The sequence below is a fragment of the Scophthalmus maximus genome, chromosome 14, assembly GCF_022379125.1.
Source record: "Scophthalmus maximus strain ysfricsl-2021 chromosome 14, ASM2237912v1, whole genome shotgun sequence".
Taxonomy (NCBI): domain Eukaryota; kingdom Metazoa; phylum Chordata; class Actinopteri; order Pleuronectiformes; family Scophthalmidae; genus Scophthalmus; species Scophthalmus maximus.
Window position 1 is genome coordinate 9,618,225 of NC_061528.1, and position 22,166 is coordinate 9,640,390.

General features: G+C 39.3%; 1 protein-coding gene across 5 annotated transcripts; it reads left to right on the forward strand.

The window, feature by feature from the left end:
* Nucleotides 1-3,180: 3,180 nt before the first annotated feature.
* On the forward strand, nucleotides 3,181-22,126 carry LOC118320530 (muscleblind-like protein 2a). 5 transcript variants are annotated; one of them, XM_035651420.2, is made up of 9 exons: nucleotides 3,182-3,474; nucleotides 6,730-7,390; nucleotides 12,317-12,495; nucleotides 12,574-12,787; nucleotides 12,893-13,141; nucleotides 15,345-15,501; nucleotides 16,900-16,935; nucleotides 17,569-17,663; nucleotides 18,667-22,126. In XM_035651420.2, the coding sequence occupies exons 2-9, from the start codon at nucleotides 7,217-7,219 to the stop codon at nucleotides 18,679-18,681; spliced, it is 1,119 nt and encodes a 372-aa protein (XP_035507313.1). In that variant the 5' UTR covers nucleotides 3,182-3,474; nucleotides 6,730-7,216; the 3' UTR covers nucleotides 18,682-22,126. The 5 variants fall into 5 exon arrangements, with proteins under 5 accessions (XP_035507314.1, XP_035507313.1, XP_035507306.1 ...); XM_035651413.2 differs by lacking the exon at nucleotides 17,569-17,663 and adding an exon at nucleotides 14,935-14,988 and having other exon boundaries at nucleotides 3,183-3,474; XM_035651415.2 differs by lacking the exon at nucleotides 17,569-17,663 and adding an exon at nucleotides 14,935-14,988 and having other exon boundaries at nucleotides 3,186-3,474; nucleotides 12,317-12,481; nucleotides 12,596-12,787.
* The last annotated feature ends 40 nt before the right edge of the window (nucleotides 22,127-22,166 follow it).

Sequence of the window (22,166 nt, forward strand, 5' to 3'; positions counted from 1 at the left end):
AGGAGCACACTTAAAAAAGCCCCTGATGGAATTTGAAGGCATTTTTAACTTATTTCGAAGCGAACCAGGGACAGAATCAACTGAGTGGTGGGTGTAATGTTAAGAATTTAACCCTAAACCATATGTGGTTTCATGGAGAGATTTAATCAATAATCCTAGATAACTGCACATTGAATGTAATAAACTTACCGTGGCATCTGTCAACCAATTAAAAAATGTAAAATGTACTATAACAAATTCTTCTTATGTATGTAGAGTATCAGTATGTCGACAGGAAAAAAAAAATGCAAGATTGCTTTGCCGGTACTTTTTTCATCTTGCGAAAGGTCACGAAATGATTAAACACAATGAATGTTCAGACTCAGAAATAACCAACTCCAGTGCATATTCATCTGATTATTCTATTTCTTCTCACATGAATAAATTACAAGGGAAGCTGGTATATGGTGCTTTTATATGTAAGATACTGTGTGCATATTTTCACCTTTTCCAATTCCTTCCAACTGAAAATAAGCAACTCACAGACATTCTCTCTAATCGTCAATGATTTTCTCAAGTGAAGATAATATCTTTGATGCAGCAGTAAAGTCTGTAAATTATGTGTGATAATTGGTTCTGTTACCAAGTTACTGGAAAAGTACATAAACATTCCTTCACCATTAAACCCAAAGTGCTTAGTGCTCGTATGAAGATAACTTGGTGTTTGCTGAGACACACTGAACATTACAGCTCGGTATCATACAGAACCTTCTGTTCCCCCTCAGGTTGTACAGTACGGATGGCTAGCTCAGCATTTCATCCAGTGACTGCAGAAAATCATTTCCACCCAGATGGTGACTATTATCTTCCATGTTCGACCGTGGGATGTGTGTAATGACTTGATTGGAAAAGGGGAAGAAAAATAACTAGGAAACAGCATAGCTCGAAGACAGAGCTTTTACTGTCAGCACGAGATCTGGTGCCTGACACCAAAACACTGGTACACAAAAGGTAAAATGTGTTTTAAAACAATTCAGCATGAACGTCATTGTGAACAGAACTTACATAATGTAACATACACTTAATTCAGATGGGAAAAGTAGGAATTCAGCTGTTTTACTGTTTAAAACTCGGAGAAACCACTCTTTTGCCAGAGTACAGATGGTCAGATCAGAGACTGGTAAAGCGGGACTCAGGAATTAATACTGCGGTGTATTGATTCTCATGTAGGTCATCTACTGTATTTACCCACATTGCACAGGGTGTGATACAGTTCACCTTGAATCACAAAAGTAACACCACACCGTTTAGTTTTTTGTTGATATTAGTTTTTTCTCTTCCCCCTCATGTTGAGGTTTGTGAGGGTTTATGCGATTTGTGGACATATATGTTAGAGAAGACTGACATCTACTGGATGTAAGATAGAATCACTACTTCTTTTTTTTTGGTCTCATCTAGTTGATCAACTGACTGTTTAATCCTTCAAATTAATGAAGTTGAAATTCACCTGTCCCCAAACAGGTTCATTTCTCAGACGCATGTTTAATAAATCTGATCTCATTTGAATGTGTTGCTATTTTCTACCACAAGATGGGAGGGTTGTCATAAATTGTGCTGCTGGTACAGTATGCTTTGTATAGTATGAGCAAAAGCTTTAGATTTCCAGTAATTCCTATGTATACTACAATTTTTGTTTTTTATGATTAAAAAAAATGGAAAAATGTTTACAAGCAAGAGGCAGCAGAAAGCCGCACATGTTGGGAAGTGAGGCCACTTAATACCAAATGGGCTGTAAATAACCGAGCATGTGAACAACAAACAGCATATTAAGGTCAAAGGAATGAAAAGCCACTCTCTTTGTTCTCAATATCTGACTCACTCTGACAGTGACATTTCCCTCAGAGGGATTAAAGTGGTGACCTTTCCATGTGCCACTCAATGCCACGTCACGCCCGTCGGTGTGACGGGTGAGATCAATCTGGTCTGTCGTCGCAAGTAACTGTGAGAGTTTCATGAAAACTAACAAAGGCTTGATAAATACATGACAAGTAATGGAATGGATAAAACGGTACACTTGCCACTGTTGTTTTTTAAATTAAAACTTTTTTCACAGCTGTTGAGCACAAATGATGTTCAACTATAAATTAATTTAATAAATTAATAATTTACTGCACATTTTTACCCAAATAAATATTTCAGAGTAAAGGAATGCCACTCAGAGCATTCAAAATTTCTGTTTCAACTTTTTTACATTTGTCTGGTGTACTGCAAGACAGGGGTGCTGCTAAACATTACTGTATGCAGTATATGTACATCATTTAGATGTAGTATCACTGACACAGGATTAGATCACAGGCTGCTTGTTTTTGTTTCTCATGTGTGGTGTGGTTATGTCTGTAAATGCTCTCCTCGTACCAGTTCCCATGTATAAAAACAAGGAAATGGAAAAAAAATGTTAGCCATACAACTGAGGTGAGACATTGTGATTGTGGCTCTAACAGAGTGTTATCTTTCCATCTTCATTGCAGACATATGCGATTAAACATGAACCTTCCTCTGTCTTATCTCACCTGGGCTAGCACCCATCTTATTTGACCTTGAGCCGCGATGACACAAGGCCACTGTTAGAGTATTTGATTCTGATAACATTATACAAGTCCAAACATTTTTTGTTACTCTTACAAAGTCTTCCCTTATCATCATTGATTCGACTTTGAGGCCTCTGTGGCTATTTCATCATTTAAAATGCAAATGATTGAGCTCAATTTTGACTTCTTCACTATTTCTATGAAATTTACATTGATTCATTTCTTTGATCCAATGTTTACATATGTGTGTGTGTGTGTGTGTGTGTGTGTGTGTGTGTGTGTGTGTGTAAGCGTGCTGTCAACAAAAAGCAATCCAGAAAATCTCGCATGCTTTTTATTGCTTGTTCCCCTGGCAACAAGCAAACCCGTGCCCTTTTAGCCTACTGGCATTCGTGTGGATCGTACCACCTTGCGTCTGTAGGGGGGGGGGTGGCATTGGGATGTATTTATAGAACGACCTCTTTTGCTAGTTACTCAAACGGTTCCTATCAACTTACTGCAAGCAACGCTTGAATCAGTTGTTATGAAAATTCATTACAATTGTCGCATGTTAAATCGTCGACAGTCCAAGTGCATCCGGCGCCCCCCCCCCCCCCCCCGCGTCACGTCAAAGCGACGGTCGTACAGTAAGCTGTCAGAAGAAGCTTGTTGCTGGAATCTGTGCAGCGCCGCCACTGACTGTAAAGAACGGAAGGAACGACGTCGGGCGACGTGGACGGAACAACAAGCCGGACTGTTCTTTGAGGGAACGAGTCCGAGCACAACGTGTCGCTGACCGACGACCCCTCCGGCAACACTCCGTGCCACCTTGGGGTTTTTTCTTCTTCCGCCGTGTGGCGTCGTGTCGCCCCGGGCTGCCGCCGCGCGCTCGCGGGCTCCTGGGCTCCTGCGGGACGGCGGTGACGAGGTGAGCAGGTGCGCTCCGCGGCTAGCGGCGGGGGCTAGCGGCGGGGCTAACGAACGTCAACCGTCGGCGCAACCGGGTCGCGTGTCCGCGCGTGACAGCGGCGCGGCTTAGCGCCGCTAGCTAAACGTGGCCGCGGTGGGCTAGCGGCGGAGCGGCCGACGATGAGAAGGCAAAACACGGAAGGCGGCAGCTCTCCTCCCGAGGAGACCCACTGACCCAGTGCGCGAGCAGGGCGACGCGATGCTCCCCTGTCAGGTCGCATGACTGTCGCAGACGGTTGGCAGTGGGGCAGGAAGTAGTCTGATCGAATAACTAATACCACTGTAAAAAAAAAAATACTCTGTTACAAGTCAAAGTACTGCATTAGAAGTGAAATTACTACAAGCAAAAAATATCCCCTGTGACTTGTATACATTATGATTATATCATTATGTTACCGATCCATGCATGTGTAAGCAGCATTCATAATGCTACAGTTGATTTCAGAGGAGATTTGCCTAGTTACTTTATGTGTAACTGCATGTAATTATTATATTCGTTAGTTTTGTACAGACAGTGAAAAAATGCCATCACAATGTCACAGTGACACCTTCACAATGTCAATAGTGCAAAAACAAGACAAGCAAAAAAATCTTCACAGTTAAAACCATGCAATCATGAAATCTTTGGTACTTTGACATGACCGGATCAAGGCATTTGTTGCATTTTTCTGTTTGTTATTAATTGACTAAAAGAAATCCAGCTTTATTGTAAGCATCATATGATGCATGTATAATCGTCACGTTTTGTAAACGGTTTGAATGCAAAAAATCTTAATAGTATAGTAACTACTAAATGCGGCTGTCACATATGTGCAAATGTATTTGGGGTCAAAAGCATGAATATATAATGAAAAGAAATCACTCAACAAATGATTACTTTTTAAGAAACATAATTATACAACAATGTTGTATAGACGTTGTATCTATGCAAGGACATGCAAACTTTACGTTTTCCTTTCCACATCACCTATTTTAGTACTTTTCTGAAGTTTAGCACCATCACATGCATAAATTCTGTGATTCTGTGTGCATCTGTCAATACATTGAGATAAACAGCTTTCATCTGTCGTTCGAGTGCTGGAAAAACGTTTTCCGTTTACCCTCAAAAAATAAGCTCTGCAAGAGCAGGCTATCCTCAGAGCTATATTTATTAAAATATATATCACATGCCACTACAATATCTTTCTTCATCACAGTGTCAAATGTCATCCATTGATGAACAGTCAACTGCCAGCAGTGTCTTTCAATGAGCAGTGCAGCCAGCTTCCACAGAGCACATCAGCTTCTGGTTTTCTATTGGCCAGTTCTAGACTGGGAGGGTCTTCCCGGAGGCACCCAGGCAGGAAGGGGGTGGCTGGGAATGTTTCAGCCACAGTTGGACAGACTGTTTTTACTGTTGTGAAGAGAAAGTCTTTGCTCTGTGACTCTCCTGGACAGAGTGCGGGACAAAAGCTGATCTCTTTGTCAACATCCTCACAAATTGACTTTTCTAAAGTTGGAGGACTATTGTAGATTCTCGATCCGGGACAGAACTTCTTTAGTGCTGCGTGTGTCGTGGGGGGAGAGAGAGAGGTAGGTTTTTTTTCTCCGTTTCCTTACTTGCGCCCTAAAGGAATTTGCTGCAGTGTGCTGCGGGATAGCATGCAGTAAGGCTCAGAGGCGGTTACTGTAGAAGATCTGGGTCAACAAAGGCAGAGTTTACTCTAAATCTGAGCCTGTTGACAGTTTTTGTAGATTCACAGGCCCTAATCGCTCTCATAGGACAAAACTTTTCAGCTCGCCCACAGGTTTATTCAACTCACTCACTGGATTAACCAGCCTTTCTGCCTGCTCAGCAACTTCCTGTGTGTTTACCACTTAGTATACAGGTCTGAGTATCCTGCCCTGTGTTTAACTCGCAGCACTGTGTGTATTTAAGCTCCTGTGCCCCTTTTTTTTCTGTGTGTTTTGGTCTAAAGTCAACATGTGTGACCGTAGCACTTTGGCAGCAAATGTTCATGTCGTCCTAGTAGCAATTGGAGAGTTGCAGTGTTTTTTGAAAATAGACTGTGGGGTGAAAAGAGAGGAAGTAATAAAGTAAAAAAGATATGATTAAGATTAAATGTAGTTTTGATTGTCTGTTTTATGTGATACAGATCAACAAAAGTTGCTGCATGTGTACTGTAGCATAATAACCCACATGTGGTTCTATGGATTTGAGCTTTGGAAGTGTTCATTTCCTCTTATAGATTTATTGATTACCATGACCCAACCCAGCCACTTCCCCAGCCAGCAGCAAGTGGGCCTGTGTTTTTGTAATGTGCTAACATTTTATTTGAAGAAGCAAGACATGGAAAAAAACATCACTATTTGTTTTTACAAAGTTCAGATTGATGTGGGGTTTTTTGCTGATTAGCTGCCTTCAGCAACATTGGGCTGATTTTAATCATGGGATGGATGCTTTTGCCCACTAAATAATGTGGAAAAAATGTCTACTGTCTTAGTTATTTGGTTTTTATCTTTTTTTTTTAATGACACTGCGGCAACGGCTTGTTCAGGTTAATGCAGACTTTATGGAGGGGGCAGATTATTGGCTTTGGACAGAAATTGCAAAGTAAGGTGGTCGCTATTCATGTTCCCATGTGGCTGATAAACAACATGCTAAATCCTGTATTGACTGGTTTGTAAGAGCGGAACATTATCGAGACACTGTGCAGTGCATTGTGGGTATCTCACTATATGATTTTTTGATCTGGCTTATGTCATGTTTTGTTTTGTTAGCAAACAGTAGTAATTTCTAAGATTCTCCCAGTATTAATAATGGCAAAGGGTTTCCATATTCTTACGCATGCTCTTTTCTTGCCGGTGTCCTGTGAGTTGTGTCCCTTGATGTGCAACACAGTGGCCTTACTAAAATGAATGAGGAGATTTTAGAGTATTCATTTCCAAGGATATGCTGGTTTCAAACAAGAATCAGCGTTATTGTTGTTGCTTTCTAGTCTATACCTTGACTAATTGCACAGTCACATGTTTTCTTGTGTGACTGTCTGTTGTAAGCTGCAAAAGAACAGATCAGATGACTCTAGAAAATGAACTGTCTCTATGTCTCTATAAAGAAGATATTACATGACATGCCATTAGTGTTAAAAAAATAAATCTAGATATGCCAACTGCAAAATAATGATACTGTAATTAAAATGTTTATTTAAATACAGTGTCTCTCTTTGTCTTTCAGGTCGACAATAGAAGGTGCCTTTGAGAAGATATCCCCGACTTGAAGTTGGTCCGTGTACATTGGTCTGTGTCTATGCTTTGTTCAAGGCCGGACTCGAGCACCAGCAAAGGATACCTCACCACCACTTTGCACAGTTTTAGCACCTAAACGTTTGGTAAATAGACCCATAGAATAAGAGGATGGAGAATAATGACCTGAAAAGGACTTAAAGGACAAGCGTGCATTACTTTTCCCTCACTCGACTAATATTTATGGGCAATATACACTTGTAACTGACTTAAGAAAGAAAAGAATAAAACAAGTCCGAGTTGTTTCCCATTGATGGGTGATTTCTCAGCCATCTGGTCTTTCAGCTCCAGCTGATGGAGGACACACCCGGTTGTCTTAAAAGAGGACTTTGTTTATAACCTTCAGCTATTAGTGCATGAGGCACACAGGACAATAAGATTGACTTTTAAAATTGAATGTAGGGTTAAAGCTTTTGGACATGGCGTTGAACCTTTCCTCAGTAAGAGACACAAAATGGCTAACTCTGGAGGTCTGTCGGCAGTTTCAGCGAGGAAACTGTTCTCGTAGGGATGAGGAATGCAAATTTGCTCATCCACCGAAGAGCTGCCAAGTTGAAAATGGTCGAGTTATCGCCTGCTTTGACTCTCTGAAGGTAAGAAATACTGACCACACCATTATCTGTGACAGCTTAATGACATTACTGAATGTAAGCAAAATGCTGCTCATGTATAAAGTAGTAGACAAACCATGTAAAATGTAATTTGTCATGTTGGGGAAGACACTTGTAACCAAATTACCCCATTAGTGTGTGTGTGTGTGTGTGTGTGTGTGTGTGTGTGTGTGTGTGTGTGTGTGTGTGTGTGTGTGTGTGTGTGTGTGTGTGTGTGTGTGTGTGTGTGTGTGTGTGTGTGTGTGTGTGTGTGTGTGTGTGTGTGTGTGTGTGTGTGTGTGTGAGAGTGAGAGTGTGTGAGTGTGCGAGTGTGTGTGTGTGTGTGTGTGAGAGAGAGCAACCTGGATGACTTCAGACTTTTCTACACGTTAGTTGACCTGAGGAGAAAAGTGCAGTGCAGAAGCCAGACAACCTACAGCACACACAAGACAGGGTTTTAAGAAAGGCAGAAGTCAACTGCTCGGGGACAAAACAATGTCATGTCAGGCCTATTGCTCAGAACCCATGGAAGTGCAGTGTCACATCTGAAGTTGTTTGACGCCCTTAAAAGAGCAGCATGTGATCAACTCCCACTGACAGGCACGAGTAAAAGTACATCTGGCATCCAGTTGGATCTCAGCCAGTTTATTATCCTGTTTGCTCAGTTGTTCTGTGTGAGGCCAGGGTTGACTTAATCCACTCTCACACATCCACCATCACAACACAATACAGCTCTACCCCCAGGATTGTTGTCACGCTGACTCATCGTCTTATCCCCGCACTGTTGGCAGTTTGAACACAGCTTGTCTGTGCTTTGGTGGTCAAGGGCCTGAAGGTATCGACACAGAGTAGCGCCCATCTTGAATGTTGGCTAATAGATTATCGAGAAGAAGCAATGAGTTTAGGCGAAAGGGTAAGTACAGCTTGATGGCCAATTAAAGGAGAGACCTTAATAAATGAGTGAATAAATATAGCAAATGGAGATGCTTCCACAAAGGGCATGAGGGCTCACTGAATGGTTTGATGAGTATGGAAATGTGAATTGTACGCTGTGGCCTTTGTAGTCACCAGATCTCAACCAAATGGAGCACCTATGGGAGATTCAAGAATGACAGTGTTAGTCCATGCTTTCCACCACCATCATTAAGACACCAATGAGGGAATATCTTCTGGAAGAACAGTGTTCATCCCTCCAGTCGAGTCCAGAGACTATGTTGAGGTGCACTGAAGCTGTAGTGTTGACACATGATGGCCCAATACCATATTAAGGCACGTTATGTAGCTTTTTCCTTTAATTTGTCACCTGTCTGCGGGTCATTACATACTAGGAGGGTGTTCGGAGACCTCATACTTCCGTCAATGCTAACGCCCTATATCACCAAATTTAAGAAAGTGTTTCTGTTTATCAACTCGAATCCACAAAACAAATATTAATGGGTTCTTCGTTGAGACATGCACCAACCCTCCACAAAATTCCATGGAAATCGGCTCAGTAGTTTTGAGTAATCCTGCAGACAGTCAGAGTAAATTCAGACATCCACAGTGAATTAAGATTAAATATTAAACATCTCTGTTTGGAAAGATACAGCTTTGACACTGTAAGTATGTCTGTATCTTACAATTATTTTCACGTATAATAAAGCTGTCAAATATTTAGCGTTGAATTGTTTTGTCCATAAAATGCAAGAAAACTTTTTGCAGCAATTGAGAATTTTAGAAGACGAAACGCCCCAAAAATACTTAATAAGGCAAATTTTTTAAGTTAACAAGGAATAAACAAGAGGAAGCAAGGAATTAAGTCTGAACCTAGAATTACAGATTGCGAATGGAAAGAAGAGGTTAGCAAGCAAATCTGTAGCTGTTGCATCGATGATGATGTTGCAGCTCTTCATTAAGAATAGCTGCAACTTTGTGGAAGGGGTTAGTACATATCCGTTACTAACATATCTACTTGTATCCTGTCTGCTGGCACTAACTCGGCCTCAGCCTTTATTTATCAAAAACATTTTGGGCCAACTGGGCAAGTTGTGCTTTCTAAACTAATGTTGTTTTCCTCCTACTTAGCTGTTTTGGCTTCTCCACTGATGACATTAACTTTTGAGTTAACTTTATTATACTAAAGAATTTGCACATGCTTTGGTGCTGTTACTAGTATCTCATGATTTGCAAAAGAAAACCAGATGAGAAGGCACAGGAAAAGGATGTTGACCTCTCGTCTCTTCTTTTAAGTGGAGCTATTGTTCCTCTGTGGTTTCTCCAAATCAACAAGTAGAAGATGACATTCCGATTGCTGATATGTGAGCCAACATGCTCATCAGTTCATTAGATGCTGTTTTGTCCAAATCACCAGTAGACAGCATTATTACTGAGATTCCTTTTAACCGATTCTCCTATGCAATTGAAATCTCTTATGCTGCTTTCGGACATGCACTGTAGTCTGGACATTTTCCTGAACTTCTCCACAGGGGCGGTATGTGAGAATGCAAATGTTGCTCTGGCTATATTCCGGCACTTTTCCTGCCAGCCCTCTAGTAAATCTTTCGGAAAATGTCTGCGTAAGCCCATGTGAGAATAATATCCGCATTTAATTTTGTAGACATTTCCAGAGTTCATCTCTGAAAATACTGGCAGTCTACACCTGCAGCATATGAAACCAATGACAGTATTTACACAACTAAATGTTTCTGTTGTTACTATATATTTTCATAAAGAGTTATAAAATTTTGATACCAGATAAACCTTCATCAAGCCGAATATTAAGATAAATCTCTTGGGAGGAATGCTAATAAGATGAAATTAGTTAACTTGAAGGATTTTAATATGTAGGAGAGAGGAAACTGACCTCTCATTAGGCTAATACACATGCTTGACTGGCAGAAATGACATTGGTAGCCTCATTTTAAAGTCTAAAAGGAGATGGTAATACTCAAGCTTAATAATCTGACTGTTGAAATATGAAATAAACCAACGCTGGATTCTTACTGCAGGCAACCTGGGAGATGTAGGTCATTAACTTCTCTCATTACAGCTACAGTGCATTCATAAAGAGAGCACTGTGAATCGATAACTGACTGGTCCTCATCTCAGCCCAGTAACATTTATAATGGATGACTCTGGACACCATTTATGCCCTAAACTAACGTTATAGAACTGCCAATATAGAAAATGGTGTTTCCTTTATGTAGCATGGTAAGAAGTACAATTGTGGAGGGCAAGGGGATAGACAGTTGTGTGTTATATCTAACCTTAAATGAGATTTCTCATCTCACTCTAGTCTATTTACAAAATAAAATGCATTATCATATTGGAATATTACTAACCTCCGGATCTGACCCCCATACACAAAAAAATAATATAGAAATAGAGTAAAAGCAATACAATTGGAAACTTTTGAACAATTTGAAAGATGACGTAATCAAGTAAAGTTGTTTCACACAGTTGCGTCAATGGCGTCGTCTTTCTGTATCCAAAACCAAGAGTGTAGGTTTCCTAATCATAAAAACACATAAACAATACCCTCAGCCTAACCCATAAACAACTGTGGCACATCAAATTGGGGTCATCTCTGCATCTTGTTACCTCTAAATTTATCCTGAAATTTGACTCATGCCTGTGGCAAATCAAATGCATTGGACATACTGTAGTTTAGGAAAGCTCCAACCTACGAGAAATATATAAGACCCCAAAATTCACACTGCTTGTCAAGACAAAAAACAAGCAAGGAAGTCAGGGGAAATCTTAGCAGACCTATTTAAAATATAATTGTGGTGAGGCATAGGTCAGGACAAGTGTATAAAAACGTCTCTAAGGCTTTGAGTGTTTTCGGAGCACGGTGACCTCAATTATTGAAATGGTAGGTTGGAACCACCATGAAAGAACTCATAGCACTATGTCTAGCACTAAGCTTTGCTCACCTGGCTGGCTAATACTATCGCTACAGTGAAGCATGGTGGTAGCATCGTGCTATAAGGGGCTTATTGACAGCAGGTTGAATGCAGCTAAATATGAATAAGTCCTTGAAGAAAACCTGCACCTGAGTGCACACAACCTGAGACTGGAATGACAGTTCACATTTTTGCGAAAAAATAAATAAAATTGCAGAAGCATACAGCCAAGACGGGGCTAAAGTGGCTTCTGGACAAATCTCTGTCTGTCCTTGAGTGACCCAGCTAAAAGGCTTAAGCCCCATAGAACATCTGAGGAGAGACCTGATTATGGCAGCTCACAGATTCCTACTATCCAATCTGACGGAGCTTGAGATGATCTGCCAGGAAGAATAAAATGAACGCCACAAAACCAGGTGTGCAAAGCTTGTAGAGACTTAACCAGGAAAAGACGAGGTTTCTACAGACCATTGAGTTAAGGGTCTTCTGTAAATGAGAGATGTCAGTGTTGGATTTTTTCAGTTTTACTTATGATGTTGTGATTTAATTGGGCTTAATTGTTTTCTGCCAGGCTACAGTACAAGAAAAGTCTTGTGCATGCTTCAAGGAGATTTTCTAACAGTCCAACAGTTTCAAACTGTCAGTGCTGTGCAGAAGAGTTTGATTCTCGCCACAACTAGTTATCACATCATGCAGATAAGCACATTGATGACTCCACTGACACTGTGGATGGGTGCGAGCAGTCTGGAGTGGGAGTGAAAAAAAGACCCTGATGATTAAGACTGCAGGAGAAATTGTGCCTTGAAGCTCTTTCTGGTTTTCATGGTGCTGGAGCAACCTTTAACCGCAAACAGTTCTGTTCTCGTATTAAAATCCTTTTTGGACAATGTAACAGGATTTCGATAAAAGCTGGATTAAAGCTAATACAAATTAAAATCTGATGACCTTGTGACTTGTCTATTGCCTTTCAGGTATGTTGATAGTTTCAAGGAGGGAGTGACTGTAATGCCTGTGATCTCTTTTTATATATTTTCTCTGAATCCAGGGCCGATGCTCAAGAGAAAACTGCAAGTACCTTCATCCACCTTCGCACTTAAAAACTCAGCTAGAGATAAATGGCCGCAACAATCTAATCCAGCAGAAGACTGCAGCTGCTGTACTCGCCCAACAGATGCAGCTTGTGATTCCCGGACACAGTCTGCAGCCTGTGGTAAGGTCCCCATAGTGAGTCCTACCAATTAGTTTCTTGATTTATGTAATGGTGCTTGTCTCACTTGCAATATGTAACACCTTCCCTTAAAGCTGGATTTTTCCTGATACACAGGGACTTGGCACAAATACCAGCCTTGGTTATGGTTCATACATGACACCCTTGAGCCATGGGATGAGCCTCGTTCCCTCAGACATCCTCCCCAGCACCCAAGTCCTTGTTCCTGGGAGCCAGTCTGTCACAGTCCAGAATTGCTCTTCATCCTCTTCTCCCTCACAGAAAATGCAGCGTACAGACAAACTAGAAGTAAGAAGTGATTTCACAAAGATGCCATTACTTATTCAAGTGACACATTCTGGCCAAATGCTGAGTTGAATTTGCTCTCGCTGTCCCAATAATTGCTCTTCTCAGGTTTGTCGTGAGTTTCAGCGTGGGAACTGTGCGAGAGGGGAGACAGATTGCCGCTTTGCCCACCCAAGTGACAGTCCGATGATCGACACCACCGACAACACTGTCACGGTCTGCATGGACTATATCAAGAGCCGATGCTCCAGGGAGAAGTGCAAGTATTTTCACCCGCCTGCGCACTTGCAGGCCAAAATCAAGTCCAATCAACAACAAGTCAATCAGTCTGCCGTTGCCGCCCAGGCTGCAGCCGTGGTAAGACAGAGTCTTTTCTCTCTGATTATTGAAAAGTGTTTTAGTCTGCAAGAATACATCAACCTGCTTTTCAAAGCTAAGATTTCCACATGTCACAGGCACAAGTTTTCTTGATAACATAAATAATTATATATGTGCTTTTCCTACTGTGACATATCAAAATGTGTCGTTTGAAAAAAGGCTTATTATCTGAAAACAAAACATTTTGTTAATAATATGGACGTGATTGATTAATAGAGAATAACAATAAGATTAATTATTCTTTATAAACCTGTGAGTTTATGATTGATTGATTTCTTGACCAAACGGTTTTCAAAAGACACTTTGGGCTCCCTTTCAGACAAGGTCAAGACAAATCATATACAAAATTTGCTATCATATGACAGTTTTAATCCACTGTTTACAAACTCAAATGTAAATCAGAACACTTTGTTAATAACGATGAGATGATTTGAGATTAGAGTTATGGCTGGCTTAGTCCTTGTATTAACAGACCTGTCAATCAAATTGAGAGAGTTGTGTCTTTAAAAAGGCCCATTGGAAGCAGTTAATTGCAGTTCATAGAGAAAGTATGGACATGTGTATTCTGCACTATACAGTATATAGAGTAGATTTTATGATTACTGCATGAATGGAGAATTGTACCTGTTATAAAAATTACGAGCATCTGTTATGTATTATAGAAACTCACGTTTCAGTTGCAACACTAACTTACTTTACTGAAGTTACTCTAGACATAAGGCATCTAAAATATATGTCCTGTAAAAATTAACTATATTAACTTTGCTCTGATTTTACACTGAAGCCATGTAGATTAATTAACGTGCTTCTTTGACTTAGACCAGCTGCATTATTTGTCATGTACACCATCTTTTTCTATGGTTACTTAGATTATGTTTTTGTTGCTGGTTGTAATTTAGGATACCAAAAACTAAACACCTAACTGTTTTTATGTGTAGTACATAGAGAGGAGGCATGTACCAGTCAAACTAAAAATTTAGCATTGGTGTAGTTGTTTAAGTAATGCTTTTTGCTAACTCTCATAAAACCAGGTCATCTTTCATTTAACAATTCAAAATTGCATTACATGAGTCCTTAATGGTGTATAATCAGTGTATGTATTACAAAATTATGTTGTGTGCATAGTTGCACTGATTGTATCTAGAGGCTGACCAATATGGATCTTTGAGGGTCGACGCTGGGTAAAAAAAATGGATGTCGTCAAACACAAATATAACTAAACATATAGAACTTGAATTAAGAAAATATAATTTTTTAACCTAAAATGTTAACATGAATCCTTTTGTCTGCATTGTCTATTCTGCTGAATAAAAGTTTTCATATCGGCAAACATAAATGCTGATGTCAATATGTCTGTGAAAGACTCATATCAGCCAACTTTATTGGCCAACCGATAAATCAGTCGGGCTCTAAATCCATCATGTTAGTGATCAAGTAATAATTACAAAGTGATCAATCTGCTATGTACACGGTGTACAGGATTGTACCATATCGTTGTAAATCTTGGTTACCAAAGCTGCTGAATTTGCTGAACTACTAATTCAGCGATCTTAAGTTAGTGTTTCCTTTAGTAAGTTATTTTGGTTACTGTGCATGTATATTGTGTTTTATGTGGTATACTACATTCAGATTATTTTGTTTTGTTTTCCCCTTCTCACCTATCCACAACGCTGTCCCCCATGATGCACCTCTGCTTGCTGTTACCTGTATGTTAATACGCTTGAATCCCATTGGCCCACTGCCATCATGTGCTCGCTGCCTGCTATTAAAAGACTCAGTCGACTGCCAAAGCAATGAAGCGACCCCTCGAGGCAACTGTAGACCTGGTATTTTCACCTTTTGCTTTGCATGTAGCTGTTAATTGTATTGTACAAACTTTTAATTTTTGTCAGTGTGGCCTCTTCAAGTTTCATGTAGTCGTTGTCTAGACAGTCAAACATCAGTATCTGTAAACTGCATAATGGACAGATATTTGTTAAACCTTGGTGAAAACATTATTCCATTCATATCTGTATTTTACAACTGTGCTTTATTGTTTTTTCCATCATGTGATAACAGTCATCTTTATTGTGTAGTCAAGTAGTTGTAGTATACTAAATATTAAGGGTGTGTTAAATGTAGTTGAACAGAGAAAAGGGAAATTTGGTTTTAGTGATTTAAGTCTTCTCTTTTCAATTTTCAGGCCTTTCCCCACAGCCTCCTGCAATCCTTACCAAAGAGACAAGCCCTTGAGAAGAGCAGCTGGGCCAGCTCTCTCCTTAGCCCCAGTTTTTTGCACTACCAACATGCTCTGGCCAATGCGCACCTGCAGCATCCCACTACAGCATATTATCCCACAGGTAATCTTTATACAACTTTCCATTTGAAAGTCCCTCGATTTAACAAGTTGGCAGCTGTCCATACTGCAGAATGACATTGCTCATAGAGAGATCTCATTGATCAGAGCCTCCAAAAATGAAATTACTTCATCCTGACGCTAGAGTTTGACTGTAGAGCTTTTTTCACAGCAGACATTTTGACTTGTTATAGCAGAAAAAGCAGAGGTGTGACTAATATCATTAATAAATGGCTCTGTCTGTACTTTCGTGCCCCGTGAGCGGGGACTTTTTTTGCGGGGGGGGGGTAAACAGATTCCTCCAGAACTTGATTTAGAACCTGGTCCCTGCAGTGGAAACGCAGAGTTCCTGCAAAAGTTCCTTGTTCCTGGGGAAAGTTCCTGTGGTGGAAACGCAGCTAGTCACTCATCCATATGAAATAGGTGGGACCAGATGCTTGGTGTTGCGGCAAATACTCACAGTGTTAATTGGTGAACTGACAAGCTAACCATTAACTCGCTAGCCTGGCTAGTCATTAATATTAGTGCAGAGACACAGTTTCTGCCTATTTTCTCTCTTAAGTTGTTTACTTTTCCACTGATATTTTGTTCACCACTGGACACCTTTTTTAATTAAATAAAATGTTTTTGAAGGGGGGGGGGGCTCTCTGAACTAACAAGCTAGCTAACGGTCAGTTGGCTAACTTGTCGGCTCATTCGCTAACCGGACGATAACTTCACACACACAAAGAATGTATTTGTACCATTCTCTCCCGTCTCAATCCTGTCTGCAGAGCATTTCTCTTTTGTGGAAGTTTTTTACTCCCACCGAAGAGGTTAAGTGCAATTGAATGGTGCAACATAGCTAATAAGATACCATAGCTTACTCTCTTTTGGACTTACCAGCTCCCAGTCCCCTTAAAGGACAGCACTGTGAAGACGGCATGCCATTGATCAGTGGCACAAATTTGCATGTCAAAGATCAACCAAACTGTTCTACTCTCTGCTACTGTTGATTTATTGCACCTCCTCAAACTCTTTTGGGCAGAATTTGGTTTGATCGGGTTTAAGTCCTGGTGTGACCAGCCCACTCTCAGTGAGTCCACATGCACAAAAGCAAGAACCTGAAGCCAAAGCAGCAAAATGGAATTCAGCCATATTTAATGTTATTGATTGCACCTGTGCTTTACCTGCTGTGACAATAGCAAGTGGAGTTGTCTCGTCGCCTCACACCTGTAATACTGTAGATTTAGTGTGTTACTCAGCTTGACTTAACCTGCATCTTTCTGTAAAAACATCACCTTTTTAACGCTAAGGAAATTCAACCAAACACATGTATTTATGTGAGCTCAGCTTTTATGATATTGATATGTGTTAATCACACTAAAATACACCCTTCTTTTCCCATTTAACAATCACACAGGATCTGTCTTTTGCATGACTCCAGCTAACAGCGTTGGTAGGTGCCTTCCTTGATTTTTTATGTGTCTCTCAGTCAATGGGGAACATAATTGCTGTGTTCGTATAAGATGTTCTTCTTGTTACATTATAGGAAAGTAAAAGATTGAATCAGGAAATCCACATGAATCATTTGCATTACATGTTTGCTTGTAAAATTAATCGAAATTATTCCAAACATTGGAAGCACAGTATACAAATTTAAGCATTTAGGTGTTAGTAGAATTTCAATGCACCATGATTAGGAAATTTGATCAGCATCCCTCAGATTCAATTTTTAATTTTTTTTAATACTCTTTAATGTTTCTTGTTTTGCAAAAAACAACCTTTAATGTCCTAAAAAAAACCACTTTGACCGTGTTTGTTGGCATTGCCGTAGATGCTCTCTTGTGGGATGACACATCATGGACAGATTTCCTAATTGTGCCTCTTATCAGCCTTCCTTTTGTGTTCTCCCCTGCTGTCTCGCTTTTTCTGTTCGATCGTATGCCATCTGCTGGTCTAACCCAATGATGGCTTGCTGCTAATTTCATTTTATATATGCTTGGCAAGATAGAGTGAAAAAGCATTGCTATGGTTACCATAATGCTACACCTCCCTTTTCATTGCTTTCATGGTTCCCTTCCTGAAAAAGTCCCCATGATGTACAGTGCTACGCCTGCTACTGTCTCTGCAGCAACTACTCCCGCCACAAGTGTCCCCTACGCAGCAACAGCAACAGCCAATCAGGTTTGCTCCTTTTTAAAGCTTTCTGTCATAAACCTTGAGCTCTGAATAGGTGCTTCATCTTTAAATCAGGGGAGTTGCTTCATCACCGTAGCGCTGCTGTGCTTGCATCACCTCTCATTAAGCTTCTTTACCTGTGGACCTTCAGTAGAACTACTAGGCTGCATCTCACCCTTTTCCTTCATGACAAACAGCACTTATATAAAGGTCTTTCATCTGCAAGTAGTGGTTTTGCATATCTTCTTTATTGCATGTTTTTTTCGCTTTGTTGGATATCAGTGTCTGTTTCATTACTCGATATGCAGTTTTATTATTAAGTGAGGAGCAGTGCTTACAACACAACACAAGTAGGTTTCTCGACTTCTCGTGATACTGGTTATATTAGTTAGTTAATATTAACTCTTCTTGATATTAGTTTTTTTTAAATATATTTTTCTTTTCCGATCTGGAACTTCATAATGAGAAATCTTTCAGAATTGTGGTGTGCAATTAAATATGACAGTGGCTGTGAAATTTACATTATTAAGATTTCTCAACCAAAAAAATATTCCTTACTTTTTTCTCATCTTAAATGGTTGCTCTGTATGTAATGTCATAAGAATACAAACCTATACAAAACTTAGTGTTAAAACTCTTATACCAACGCATTTTTAGCATTACTCAAGATTTTCCATTGCAGTGGCAATTTCCCCCCAACAAAACAACCCAAAAAGTGTTCTGACAAGAATATTTCATTTTGAAATAATAGTGCCGCCATGAAAATTTTGGAAAATTATGGAAAAGTTAGTTTTAAATTTAAAGAGACTTAATGTGAATGTCAAGACCAATCTCATGAGTTTGAGGTGTTTTGTTATTCATTTCATCTAATCTTATCATTCTTACCCATTATGGTAATAAAACCCGATTAGAACATAGTGATCGTTGTCATTTAACAGATACATATTTTGCCCAGGTATGTGCTTATTGTGTGAAACTACTAAGTGCCTGTCTTTTGCCCCTGAAACAGATCATCCTCAAGTAACCACCAGAAACAGGAGTCAGTGCCATGTTGCTGCTGTTAAAGGTCCCGCACAGCCAACCTGTAAATACTCTGTTAACGACATACACCACACACGACAAGCTGCATGCTGATAACATCACTGATGGGAAACCTGTAGGCATCACTTTTTTATCTCTGATGATAAATGATATAAGGATTACTAGGATTATACTCTGTTAGATAAATGTCACAGATTATTGTGTGTGCATGCCTTTTGCACCTGAATTAACATGCATCCTTGGTAAATGTGCAGAACATTCTGGTTTCAATTTCCCAAACCAATTCTGACGTGGTCAGAGGTGCATTCAGCCTCTTAATGACGTGAGATCCACCGGGTCTCAAATTCACCTCTATCAGCCCCATGAATAAGAATGAGCTTTTCAGTCAAGTCAACCAGAAAACCGATGGAACCAAGACCAAAATGTATTTTTTCAAAGAATTTTAAAGAAGTTACACTTTTAAGTGTAAGAGATGAGAGTCGCACATCCTACCTGAGATCAGTTTTCTCTCTGTGGACAGAGCATGTTGATGGCAGGTGTAAAGGGGTCCTATATTGGGGCTTGTTAAGATTTTATCAACACATAATATTGAGCAACAAATTATTATTTCTATCTTGAATGTCTCATATAACCTTAAGTTTTTTCACATTAATGATTGTTGCCAGATTTAATCATTTTAAACTAACTCATAAAAAAGCACTTATTTTAACTTTAAACTGCATTGTAAAAAATAGAGAGAAAAAAAAGAATATAGATTTTTTCAGCAGGCTAAAGGAAGCTCTGGGGAAAGTCAGTCTGTGTCATTTGCCCTGTTCTCCTCCCAGAAAACAGGATCAGTGCTCCACCTCCTGGTGTGCCTTTGCATTGCATATACTGTACACAATGTATGTTGGTAGGCAGGAAAACAACAGAGAGTGAAACTGTTAATTTCTCCCCTCTTTGTTATCATATAACAAACAAACTGTTACGGTGATGGTTGACTTACTGGTGTATCCAGGTGGTGGTTTTCATTTCTGAGGCAGGTTTCACAAAGATCAGTCTTTGACTGTGGCTTAATCAGATCAAACATATACCAATATTACAATTTCACAATAGTCAGACTACAGGGAGACATACAAAGCTGTGTAGTTCTTTGCTGTATGGAGTAGGTTTGATTGGCAAATACTTCTGGGTAAATTAAGACTTTGTTTTGGAGACCTTTTTTCAAAACAGGCCTCACGCCTCAAACCAGTCCGACAATCTTTGTGAAACCTGCTTCTGGTTCTAAAAAGAGCCTCCGCAGCCATGACATTTAATTCAACAGAGGGATATGGGAGAACTCCTGCTCTTATTCAGACTTAAGTCCTTGTGATCCTATAAAGTTTGAGATGAATGGTGTGTGAACTGTTAGTCTTACTACGACAGTCAGTTGTTAGTACTGTATTATTTTGAATTTACAAGTGCCTAAAGAATTCTGCATGCAATGACATTCAAGCATATTTAAAAGGGTTTGTGTGGGTGAAAAAAAAAGTACAGTTAAATCTACTACTCAACATAAGTCACACTAAGAAAGGAATATTTAGCAATGCCATGTCAGTGCATTAGTATTTTTGCCTGTTTAGATTTACAGTAGTCTTACTATTGATTTTCACTCATGTGAAACTCAGCCCAATGTGTGTGTACTGTACGTACAACGTATAAGAATGAATATTCAGCTTAACTTTATTTAGTTTCACATCTAAGATTAGGTAGTGTTTCCTAATTAGTTAAATGCACAGTAAAATACTTTATGTAGTAAAGTAGAATTGAAGTGAATAGAAATTTTGGTGAACTGTAGTTGTGTATGATTGACACCACAATATGCAACTGCCCGTCTTTGTTTGAAACTCAGAGCGAATGGAGGGGGCATCTTGTCTGGTGAAGTGAAACACAGAACTGAAGTAGTTTTCACTCAAATGTGTAAATGTTCTCTTGAGCATCTTTTATATAAGTTTTAGTTTGGTATTTTGCCGTGTGTGAAAATATCGAACTTTTCTTTAATGTTTTGCGACGTCTTTTTTCAAGTGGCCGATATGTTTTGCAGAAATGTGTGTGTGTGTACATGTGTAATTAACTCAGACAATCCACCAAGACATGTTGCATTCGTTAACATTTCTTCGTTGTGTTTTCATTGTGAAAATGTACAATTATTGGATAAAATATATGGAATATACTTGCATACAGTATTTTACTAGTTTAACTTTAGCTAAGAACACATTTAAAATGTATTCTCTTCTATTTTACAATGAATGTAATTTATTAAACCGACTTAAGCTCTGCCGGAGGCTCCTCAAAGGGCATTGATCTGTTGTTTTAGCCTATGAAAAAGCCGTCTCTGTTGAGGGATCGATTGTTGAGGGCAAAGAGAAGCTTCGAACACTTCGTCCTCGTCACTGCCTTGTCACCTGAGAGGGGAAACAAACCTTTGTGTGAGCAAGGCAAAGAGAATTGAGAGCATTGTAAAGGCCTCATTTTACAAACAAGTTCTTTTTGATTTTTACTTTTTCACTCCTCACAATAACACGTCAGACATTTGACTTATCATGCCATGGTGAAACACTGTAAGTGAGCCAGTGCGTAATCTGAACTAGTTTCCTCCGTATGTTAACAAATATATAATCCACCGCAGAGTGAGCTACATTTTTAAAGTCAGTGAGTCACTTCTTGGTTCAGTGGCTGTTTAAAACTTACTTTATATATATATATATATATATATATATATATATATATATATATATATATATATACTTGATTACTTTCAAAGTTGAATTATTAGACGGATGAAAAGTGTCCCTAATTTATTAGACCTGCAAATAAAAGGCATATTTCTGAATGTTTGTTTTGCGTTTTGGCAAAAAGCTTGAATGTCATGTATACACCGGCGTATGGAGGTCGTTTGATATTTTGATTATGCAGTCAAAAACAAATGGACAATAAGAATGTTTGGTCTGACTGGCTGACGTAAACATTTGTCTTAAGCACTTTGTCAGCAGTCAGACGACTGAGGAGACATGCTTTTTGTGAACTTTGCCTTAACTTATATCTATTCCTAAGTTTGCATTTGTTCAGTAATTCAAAATCCAGTATTTGTGAAGTTGTTGCCACATGAATTGTTTGATTTTAGGCCAAAATTACAGATTGTAGAACAAACCCAAACACGACCCTGAAAAAGCTTGACGATAATAAGAAGATGATTTAAAAATATTAACAGATTTCAGGTGAAGCTGTCATGCCAGTGTTATTTGCATACACATGAACATGGGTAGGAATGTAAACTTTCCCTCGTTTTTCTTTTGTGGAAATACTTTTATTAGTGCATAATTAAACATTTCATGTGGGTAGTTTTGTTCCTGTACATTTGAAATTGTGTAAAATCTAATATTGCAAATAAATAAATGTCATGTACATTCTGTGAGCTCTGTTGTTTCATTCTGTACTGTACATTTATAT